The following is a 12,034-nucleotide window of genomic DNA, read 5'->3' as shown; positions in this document are numbered from 1 at the left end:
CTTCTCGAAGGGGCAAGCCTTGCACGAGCTTTGTAACAGATAAAGCTGCGAATCTAACAAAGGTGCAAACAAAACTGGCTAGATAGCATTTTTTAATCTTTCAGGTTATTTTTTAGGATCAAATAGCCCTCGAAAGGAACCTATTCTCGGGTATAATCGTATCAGTGGGTTTGATATGACTAGAAAGTGCTTTCAGGATGAGTGAAACAGATGTCTCGTTGACGATCTCAAAATAAGAATCTTTTTGTCTACTGGTGCCTGGACTGTACCCAACTAGTTTTTTTTCAAAGTCTAGAATACATTCTAGTGAAGTATTTGACCCCCCCCCCAAAAAAAAAATCTGAAATGCTTTATTCTGCAATAATTCCGTTTGCATAAAACTTGTATTGAAAAAATTACATTTGTTAAATAGAATAATTTATTAAGTGATTTCACTTATATATCCTAATGCAGGTCATGGAAACGGATCGTATGCTGTATATGGTGACAGAATATGCATCAAATAGAGAAGTTTTCGGTAAGTTTTTTCTTTTTTTTCTTTTGAAACTGATCCATTTTATATTCTGCTAGTTTTAACCAACCTCATACGTTTTATAGAAATATGCAAAGATACACACAAGTTTAAGCTTTAGGTGAGAGGGTAAGGAGTAAGATATGAAAAAAGCATTTCCCTGAAATTTCCTTTATACAAAGACGATGTTTTTCAGTAAGGAGAATACTGGACTCAGAAAGGCTCATTTAACGGAGGGTTTGATGATCCTATCCTCCTTAAGGTTCGAAAACTGCTGAAACTTGTGGGAACTGTTGCAATTTTTTGGGTTAAAATACGACTTTTCTGTAGCAAAGGAAACTCTTCGCGCTGTTTGTGCCCCATGGTTCCTCAAAGCACTGAATCAAAGCGATTTATTTATTAGCAAAGCCTCTCGCTTTGCTTGGACCTTTGACTAAAAAGCCGTCCTGCTTTATTGTTGGGAGCTCGGACAAAACCAATGGTTCTATTAGTGAGTACCTCTCAAAGTTATAGAATATGTCTTAATTTTTCAAGTCGTCCATATCTCCCATATTTTGACTTCAATATGTATCGGATCTGTTTTCCTGTCATTTCCAAAAAATCCTCTCGAAAAAGTTTATCTTTTACTATTTCCTTTCCTTTTACTAGGTCTATTTTCATTTAGTTAATTTTTCCAAGTAAAAATCCGTATGAACATTCATTTTAATTTTCCCTCTGCTGTCTTTGATTGTTTTACTGTCATTGGAAGTGGCTCAAAATGTGATTCAAATTGTTCCTTCTTGCTAGAAAAGGGATAGTAAAGAAAAGTGTGTCAAAACTTAAGTCGAGGAAAGTGTGGCATTTGTGAGGTTTGGAAAGTGTGGCATTTGTGAGGCAATGGTTTTAGATTTTTAGTTTCAGCAATGTTTCGATTCCAAGATTATTGTGCTAAAACAGTTCACGTTTCTTTCTTTAAAAGTTTAGTTATTTAATGAGTACTAGATTTTCAATGCACACGTATACACAGAAAGGCGTCTGTGTTTTAAACAGAAAGCAAAATATAAACAGAAAGCAGAAGTGCAGAGTGTTGTTAAACTTCGTTTCTTACGAATACCCGGGAATATATTTGATTGTCAGTGTTGCCAAGAAGAAGAAACACTATTTCTCAACAATTTTCCAAAACAAGCTTTTTAACAAAAAGTAAAGAAAAACATTAAATATGTATTTTTCATGATATTTGTTGTTATTTGTTTTTAATATGAAGATTTAGTTTAACTTAGAAATTGCATTAATTTTAGTATTAACTTGTATTAAAAAAAAAAAAAAAACAACGTAGATATAAAAATTAGCTTTCAAATGAGCGCTTACACATCTCTCTATGATGTTTCAGTGTCCCAATAGTGATGACGATAAAACAGCAGAAAAAAAACCCGAAAAACATCAGTGTGTGACATCTAACATCTAAATGTGGTTTTCGGCTATGGTGATTCCAATGACATAATATTTGTTCGGTTTGACACCATTTTCGAGGGATTTCAGGCTAGTTTTTGAAATTCCTATAAATTTGTTTTTGCAATAAACTTTTGCCAATAAGATTAGCAGAACTAACAGTTTCCATTCCCAAATTGACTTCAAGTTTTTGGTTGCTATGGCTTGAGTTCGTTTTTACTAGGCTACGTCTGACGTAGAAACCGGGATGCTGCCTTTCCTAGAGAAAGACTTCGGTCAAAAACCAATAGCGACAATCTTGCTTGTTATATGATTCATGCTTTCTTAAGGCCAGTAATGTGTTCAACAATAAAAAGTGGAACATAATTTAAATTAGAAACCTGCATTCCTATAACGCAAGTAAAAAAATCTAGAAACTATAAACATTTAAGCGAGCTTGAGTCCAGAGATTTCTAACCTTAAGAAAATTCAAAATCTTGCCAATAAGACAAAATATGCCTGAAATTGACGTTCTGCGATTCACCAATCTTAATTTCTTAACAGGTGAAAAAAAAACTACTTGGGGGGCGTGTACCGTAGCTTTACGAGCAAAATATAGACTCCATCAAAGGGCGTCTCCTTAGGAGACATCCACAGTTTCGTCTTGACTAAAACTACCTTTTTTAATTATTTTTCTGCACCAGGAATTGTCCTACTTGTGTATCTGTATTGGGCTGTCCTGCCTACTATCAAAGTACAAGAGATTTGTGCTAATGTTTTGCACCAGGAGGAAGGGAAAAATAGACAGAAACCAAAACATTTTAAAAGGGACTTTTTTGTATGCTATTAGTCTACCTTTCCATCTATGAATATTTTTTTTTATTGGGTTGGGATCTGATAGTCCTCAGATTTTAGTTTGATTTATTGCTTTTGATTTTATTTTTTGTGGCTTGGATGTTTTTTGTAAAGCAAAATTGCGTTATAATGCAAATTAGCATTAAGAAGGCTTTAAAAAGTGGAACATTGTATTCATATTATAGTATTGGAAGCAGTGGAATAATGGTAAAGTCTAGCAATTTTTTTTGGAGGGGAGATAATTTAAAGTTTGTAAGGATACTGATATTCTAGGGGGCATCACCTCAAAACAAATTAGTTTTGTCAAAACTCCCCAAAAAAGATGAATGGAACGTTTATGATCGGAAATAATGGACACATCTTTAATACTATAAAATCCGGTGGGGGAGGGGTGGTCAAGGCTGCGAAACCCTCTTAGAACCAATTGTGTTATATGCCAAAACATTTGAATTTAATTCTAGCAAGACAGACTTGAGTTTATTAAAATTGCGGATATTGCAAGGTAAAAACATGGTAAATTGTCTATGGTCGATGCTGAGTAATAAAGGGTTGAGACTTTTGTTCGATTTTAGGATTTTCATTCTCTAAGGGAAGACACCTAGGTAACGTATCCGCTACCGCCACCTAAGACTGCAGTTAATAGTTGAATAAGATAGCTCAACATAAAGTCAACTAATAATAAGTAGTATGTATTATTGTAAATTTCGTGTACTTGAGACAGTGTAACTACAATATCCTTGTATAATTGTCCATTATTGTCCAAGTAGAGGCCATCAGTGAATCACCCACCAGTAACCCAAAAACTGCTGAGAACCTAGCGTTTTACTAAGAAACGCTCAGTCAAATCTGATGTCCTTGCGGTTAGTAGCACGCCGATAAGGTAGTACCATTGAAAAGGTAGCATGTTAGTAAGAGGTACATTAGACTTTATAACGTGTTTGATGTAACTTCTTTTGGGAACCGTAGAGGTGAGAATAGTTTCGCCAAAGGAAATTTTAATCCAAATCCCAGTGTTGTTTCAACTTTTTTACAGGACCTAAACAAAAATGAAACCTTATAAAAACAACCTTAAATAACTGGTTTATAATGAATCAGGCCAAAGACGGCACGACAAATATTTTGAATTGACTCCCTGATCCAGCTTCATTGCCAATAAAGAAAAACAAAGTAAAGAAAGAATTAAAAAGTAGTACTTTTCTTATTACTTCCATCAGCTATACAACGGTAGGTGACCCTCTCTACAGAATTTGAACGTGGTAAGTCCTCCAAGGTGTTGGTAATAAGTTCTTTAGTGAACATATTTGCTCAGGATTTATGTAAGGTCTTTGGGTGTTTCTCATCTTTTGAAGTGACTCTGTCTTCTAAGAGTTAGTGTGTATAGCTTTGGTTGACCGCCAATAAAGTTGTTAAAAGTAGTTGCCAAAAAAGATTACTTTTTTGATTTTTAAAAAAATTTTGATTATAAAAAAAAATCAAAAAAGATTACCAAGATTAGGGACACCTAGTTAATCAATAGATGATGCTGCGAATTTTGAGCTAAAAAAAATGTGAAGTAAGAATATGGAAACCAAAAAATGAAAAAGAACGAATTAACAATTGAATAGGAATAAAAATAATAGATTTCTACTGCCATACTAATTTCCGTTTTTCATTTTCGCTTAAACAAAAGCCAAAGAGTAACCAAAGAAAATGGATGGGTAACATTTCGACACTTTAAAGAGCCAATACTACCAGTAGGATGACATCTTTAAAATAGCTAACTTAGCTGCTTTTTTTCTTGAACTTCTGCCGAGATTGTCAGTTTTGGCTCGTTCAAAATCGTTTGAATTAGTGCCAACTAGTTGATATTTAGTTAAATAACTATTTTAAATGCTTTTCTGTTTAAACTTTTGTCAGATTATCAGTTTTGGTTAGTTGAACGTTCTTTGAATTAACGTAATTTTTTTTTTAAAATTGTTGTAAATTAAACCGTTTTCAATATCTCCTGTATACCTTTTGATAGGAATAAAAGAGTTTCATACTTGCTAAAAGAGCCAGGTTTCAATTTTTTTGGGGAGGGGTATCAAGAGATTCTTGTAGACTTCATATGACTGTTGCGGGCAAGATTAGGGTATATATCATGAAAAGAGAAATCACCAATGCTACAGCACAAACACAAAAAAAAAAAAAAAAAAAGAAAAAAAAAAAAGAGAGACAGAAGGAGAAAAGGAAGACTGTTTTCCTAAATTAGTGATTAATATAGACCAGCACTTGAATGAGGCCTTAACCCTACTCATCCATACAATCACATAGGTCAAGCAGCATAGCCACACACAATCAACCATAAAGAATAATCCATGGACAGGCAGTCATGTCGCCAATAAGTATAAGTCGTCATTTACCGAACAATAGAAAAAATAATATAGACAAATAATTCAGAGGCAACACCCAACATAAGGGCTCATCAGGAGAATACACTGGCCTATATAGGGTTTCGCCACTCTAAATTCTCTACCCAGCACAGTGTTGTGGCTACCACAGAATATCTATGGCATCCCCGCGTCAGGTATCACCCCCAAAATACATGCCTATGAGAAAAAACAGCAAATGTAAAACAACCAAGTAAAACCAAAACAAGCTTATCCTGTTAATATATCCCTCCCTTTAGCAACAATAGGTAAACTAAATATTATAAATTTTACTAAATCACAAATATTAACACATTGCAAAAAACCTGAATGAACTAAACAATTATAGAATTCATCTTTACCATGTGGCTAATTTTTTAAAAAATGCGCTCAATTAGAAACACAATTCAAAATAAATGGCGCTGTGACAACATTTCTCGAACCTCCGAAATTAGTTAAAAATTTCTTTAAGTATTTCTAGATAATTCTTTTGATATTTATTTAAAAGTTCGTTATAATGAAAACTAAATTTTTTAAATTGCCAAGTTAATTTATTTGCAGAAAAACCTCTTGATATCAATTTTTGGCTTAAGATTTTACATCTATTTTTAAAATCAATATAATTACTACAAATCCTTGCATAACGAAGTAACTGCGAGAAAAACGCTGAATATGTGATATTTGAGTGTATATTACTTTCAGGGAATGGGAAACTAATCACTTCAAAATCAAAATCATCCGTTTTATTATACATTTTAAAACTTAATTTATTATTATCACAAATATTAATATTTAAATCTAAGAAATGATCTTCATGACCAGCGCCATGACTAGGCTCAAGAATAAGCTCTGATGGATATATATTTTTAGAAATATCAATGAAATCCTTACAACTTAAGACCAAAATATCATCTAAATATCTTTTATTATTTGACAAAGCATGTTTTAAATTAATTGGATTATTCTTATCCATCATATATTTATATTCTAGTTGACTTAAAAACAAGTCAGCTATAAATGGGCTGGCATTCCCCCCCATGGGAATTCCCATAATTTGCTTGTACAAATCACCCCCAAATCTTATATAAGTATTGTATAAAACAAATTCCAATAACTCAAAAATCATATCCAAGCTGTAACATCTCAAGTTAACTGTAGTATTAAAGCAGTTTGTCCATATGGCTTTTTTATTATAACTGTCTATTTTTAAGAACCTTTTACTAGATAAGAGGAAAGATTTCTTTATAACAGTTTTTAAATTATCAAACACTAAATTAAGTGATAAATTAGTATACATTGTCGCAAAATCGAAAGACTCAATTCTTTTAGCTGAAACCATTGTTAAAGAATCTATCACCTGCAGTGAATTATTAACACTCCAATATGGATTAAAATTCGAAAATTTTTTAATACCAGAACAATAGGTTTTAAGTTTATTTACAATTTACTTTAAAATTAAAGAGAGGTCAGTAGCAGCAATGCGAGTTGGACATTTAGCTGCTCCAGCAATAAACCGTGGTTTAGGGGGATTCTTATGAAATTTTACAGTCCAATATAGGAAAGGGAACTTTTTATCATTGTCATTTATTTTAATATTAAAATTTTTAAAAAGTATTTCTTCAGTCTTTTCAATTAAATTCTCATCCTCTATATTTACCTTTTCATAAACATTAGTTGTGCATAACTCCCTTTTTAAGATATCACAATACAGCTTCTGACAAATTATGGCAAAATTATTATTAGCTTTATCCACTGGCACAATTACAAATTCATTCTTTAGATTAGCAATTGCTTGTTTAATCTTCGCATTATAAAATAATGATTTAGTGTTACTATTTTTTAAGTTAGAATATATTTTATTTCTTACTCTACTAATAATTAAATTCTTCCAACTTTGAAAACTCTCTTTATTTTTATTCTCTTTCTTACACCACTTATCAATAAATAAATCAAAATCATTTTCCAAGCCATCAAGAACACTCGATGGTTTCAGATGATGAGAAAGACGGAAATTAGCCCCTTTATTAATTATAATTTGAAGATCATCTTGCTTTATTATTGAAAAGTCCCCTGTTATAACATGTTTGTAAGTAGGATTTACAAATGGGCCAAGTTGCTTACAATTACAAACCGGTTTCCAATTTATATCGCTATCTAGTTTTTTTAGTATTAAATTATAATTAAAAATAATTTGCCCAATAGTTTTTGAAAATTTATAAGTTAAAACTGGACTATCATTATAATTTAAATTACTAGGAAGGGCCTGTTTCACATGCCGCTGATTTAAAATTTCTGGTAAATTAATATCTTCAATCTGCTTACAAGTAAAATTAATAGGTAAATATAATCTGTTATCCTTATTACTAATCTTATCGAACTTTTTCTTTTTTGAAATAAATTTCGTTTTAGTTAGAATGCAAATTGTATCACATATTACTTTAAAATTATAATCAAGAGCTGTATTATTCTTAACAATCCAGAAAAGTTTGATTAAATTCCTCTTGGATAAATTATTTAGACACTTTATTACAGAAATCATACCCCTAGATTCAAGTAGCTGGCATAGATCTATAGAAAGCATATGTACATCTAATTCATTTTTTCTATTATTTTTCCTATGCCCTCTCGATCGTTTTTTACGTTTAGTAGGACAAGTAAAAGAAGGATGGTCCATAAAACCATCAATACATTTAACAACAACATGAGACATGTCACCATATTTTGCTACACGATCATTTAGCCCAAAAGGATAAGCTGTACCAAGAGTATGGATCCAGAAATCCTCCTGTTTACGTAGTCTACGTAGTCTTACCTTACGTTCTATCTTTGTTATAGGGGAGCTAAAAATGCTTTTTTGGCATTTTTTTAAAGACTGATTGACAAATTGGGAACAGATTTTTTAAGGAGGGGGGGGGGGGGGCTCGAATTTTATCGCTCTCTCCTAGACACTGCTCTTATTACAGGCATCTTTTGAATTAGTGTAGAATTTTTTTATCTGATACCTAAATTTCAGAATTGTATTGATCCCGTAAGATTCAGTCATTTTCCTATTTATTCTGGGTTCTTATATTCTTCATCAATTTAATTCTCTATTTCAGATCATCTTCATGAAAAAGGGCGACTGAACGAAACAGAAGCCCGGCGTTTGTTTAGACAAATCCTCTCTGCTGTGAGATATCTGCACAAGAGAAACATCGTTCACAGAGACTTAAAAGCGGAAAACCTGCTTCTAGATAAAGATATGAACATTAAAATCGCGGGTGAGTTATTTCTGATTTTCCAACTACTAATCCCGATATTTAAGTTTAAGACTAGACACTACAAGCCAAAAGTTATCATCATCATCATCATTTATTTATAACCCATCACAAAAAACTGGGCAGAAAGCCCAGAAAAAGACAGAGTAAAAATCAAGAAAAATACAAAAAAGAGACAACAGAAATAAAAACACATTTTGATAACTACAAACAAGGGACAAACAGAAATGACCAAAGATGGGAAGACTTCTGGCATTCGGTAGAGAAATCACAAATACGCTTCTCAATAACCCCTGCTGGGTATACCAATTGATACTTTCTTTGCAGAAGAGAATTACTTGTCCAAATTGGAAGTCCCATTAAATACTTTGTAAATTTAAAGTAAAGGATATGAACTGGCTTTCTCTTGCCACAATCAAGGAAAGACCAAAGAGGAGCAAGGGCAAGTAAGTGAGGAACTGTTAGGCTATTATATAACTGAGAACGGTGAACTCTACTTAGATACGAAACGTTTGAAGCCAGGGAGGCATACGCAGCCCGGATCTTAGTGGAAAAATTTTTAATTGCCAGGTTTAAAGTTTTTTTCAGGTTTGCTCCAATAGGCATGCCCAGGTAAGTAAGGCTGCTAGCAAAAGGAACCTCAGAGTCAGAATTATTTGGAGAAGAAGAGAATGTTAAGGTATTGGGCGAGCAGGGAATGGATTTTGTCAACTAATCTGCCTTATTTTAATATACTAGCTACTACTATTATTAAAACTCTTTGAAAGAAAAAAAGGAATGAGGGAGATAGGAAAAGTGTTTCTGAAAAAGACTTGAAAACAAAATCTAAAAGAAAAACCAGTAAATAAGGACGAATTAATATTTCAGAAAATATTGTTCAACAATGGAGAGCTACAAAAAAGAATGTTGAATGTTGTTCTGGTTTATAGAAATCTGATTATAGAAATAATGCTTTATTGAAAAAGACAAATAACGATAACGTTTATATCTGCTGTAAGCATAAACTAGCAATACGAAAAGCCCATTTCTCCCTTGGAAAAGCTCAGCGAAGTTTGTAAAATTTCCAAAGTTTTTCTCTGAGAACTTGAGAACAAAATTACGTTCTTCTGTATTTCTTGAAAATAATTCTGGAAAAGTCAAGCTCAAGTTCCAAATTCTGATTTTTGGGTTCTTTCCTGAAATTTTTGATTTTAATCGACTCCTTTACTTTAATCGAGCAATACTACAGAAAGTAAGCAAAATGACTGGCACTTTCTTGTATAAGAAATTATTTTGTTCAGTTGACCTATCAAATTTTTTTGATACCCAAGAGGTAACTTTTTTTCTAGGCAAGGCAGATTTTTATCCACCGTGGATAGACATTTTTTGGTCTTCTAATAGCTGTAGCTGACATTATCCAAAGTAAAATTCTTTCTATGACTTTTCTATTTTGATTGATTTGCTATAATTTTCCAGATTTTATCTAAATAAAATATCCTAGCATTGAAGCTAAACTTTTTATAAATCAAACAACTTGGAATGCTGGACCTTCATACTATCTCCCCTAATAACTTCCGTATCTCTCACTAGTTTTTGCAAAATATTTGTGGAAATCTTAATTCGATACAGAAGTTCTGATTTTTTAAATTTTACAAATTTTTCCATTTTCATGTTTATTATATTTATATTTTTAAAGTCATTAAAAGTAAGCAAGAAGAGATGCACTCATCGACTTCCAAAAATGAACCGTACACTAAAAAAAAAAATAAAAGTTTACAAAATGAACTGCTTCAAGTTTGTCCATTAACCTTACCTCGATCCACCAACCACCCGTCAAATATTACCAACCACCCGTCAAATATTGTTCTATGTGTTGCTTAAAATCGAGGAATAATGATTGTATTCCAGAATCAATTATAATTAATTATTTGTTATAATTTTCGCTCCGAAGCAAGAGATAAGGATAATTTTTTTGTCTTTTCTTATTATTTTAAATGCAGGAAGATGCAAGACACTTGGTTCCGTCTTTCTTTCATTTTGAAAAGTAGGTAATAACAAGCAATGGACGATTACGAAATAATAACTAGTATATGCAAAAAAGAAAAAAATTCAAAGCAAAAAAAAAACATTAAATCACTCAAAATTCAAGCAAGGACATGTCTCTTTTCAAAAAATTTCAAATCACCATTCTTGTTATATTTGTAGTGGGAATGGCGTTGATGCTGACATTGATTTTTCGCTGCTGTCAATTTAATGTTTTACTAATGGGGTTTCCTAATAGTTTAAGTCTAACTCACTTTTGATGTTCAATAAGCTAACGGAAAAAAAGAATATGAGAACACTGTTTTGTTTCATGAAAGATAAGCTTTTCTTGGAAGTTGAAAGTGGCCAGATGCATGACACCTAAAATTCTTGGTTTCTTAGTCCAGCAATTTAAACATTAGTTTCTATGGTCCTTTTTGTCAGCATTTAAGCTTTTCAGGTTGTATTTTTAAAAGGTAACTATCGATTTTATTTCTAAATATTTCTAAGCGACCCTAGAAGATGAAAAACGTCATGAAACTCACTCTTTATATTTTGGTAAAATATTTGAGTGAATAAGTATGAGTACATGTCTCTAACGGTATTTTTTAAGCATCCCTTGGAGGTCTTCCCTTTAAGTACCGTAGAAGATATCCCCCTTAAGCAACCTTAGGACATAAGATCCCCTCCTCAAATCCTTCGTGCCCCCGAATAACTAAAAATTCTCTTTTTCGCTATGGTAAGGCCAAAAAGTTTCCACCCCCCCCCCAACTCACTACATTGGGCACTGTTATAGAAACCGATTCTTACTTCTCCATGTAGCTTCACAGGTTCAAAATACGTTCTTCCTTCACCATCGAAAATTTACACTGTCCCTCCCCCCTCCTCAACCCTGTGCAGTTTCTCTGATATACTTCTTTAAAACTTTCATAATTTTAACTGAAGTCTTCTGTTTACTTTTCTAATTTCTTTCTTTTCTGGTTACGTTTTAAGCTATAATAATCATACTGAAAAGGATCATGTTTTTAGATTTTGGATTTTCGAACTACTTTGAAGATGGCATTCCATTATCTACATGGTGTGGTAGCCCACCATATGCAGCCCCTGAGTTATTTGAAGGGAAAGAATACGATGGACCAAAAGCAGACATTTGGGTACGAACCATTTTTATTGTTTTACAGCCTAACATTAAACACATAATGCCTGCATGTAGCGAAAGTGTAAACTTTGTAAGGTTACCTGTGTTTTAAGACACAAATTGCAAATTAGTTAGAACAGTACATCGGTCTTATGGTACTTACTGCTGCACGATGTTGCCACGCCTTGAAGGAAAAAACGCTAATTTAGGGCAACTATGAGGAAAGTCTAAAAAAGTAGACCGTCGGTGTCAAGGCCTTGTGAAGTTTTACAGCAAATACGGATGACAAGAATACGGTCTCTGCTAACCTAGGGCAATTATGAGGAAAGTCTAAAAAAGTACACCGTCGGTGTCAAGGCCTTGTAAAGTTTTACAGCAAATACGGATGACAAGAATGCGGTCTTACCTCACAGAGATTCGAAGGAGCACACACACCCGATATCATAGCCATAGTTGTTGACCAGATTTTCTTGAATGA

General features: G+C 32.8%; 1 protein-coding gene across 2 annotated transcripts in view; it reads left to right on the top strand.

The window, feature by feature from the left end:
- Positions 1-12,034, top strand: part of LOC136026903 (serine/threonine-protein kinase SIK3-like) — a 136,123-nt gene that overhangs the window by 19,427 nt on the left and 104,662 nt on the right. For both annotated transcript variants that reach the window (XM_065703724.1, XM_065703726.1), the window contains exons 3-5: positions 454-517; positions 8,259-8,420; positions 11,448-11,572. In XM_065703724.1, coding sequence (XP_065559796.1) covers positions 454-517; positions 8,259-8,420; positions 11,448-11,572 — 351 coding nt within the window. The remainder of the gene's footprint in view (positions 1-453; positions 518-8,258; positions 8,421-11,447; positions 11,573-12,034) is intronic.

This window comes from Artemia franciscana, chromosome 5, assembly GCF_032884065.1.
Source record: "Artemia franciscana chromosome 5, ASM3288406v1, whole genome shotgun sequence".
Classification (NCBI taxonomy): Eukaryota; Metazoa; Arthropoda; class Branchiopoda; order Anostraca; family Artemiidae; genus Artemia; species Artemia franciscana.
The sequence above is the reverse complement of the archived record's forward strand: the minus strand, read 5'-3'. Positions and strand labels throughout refer to the sequence as shown.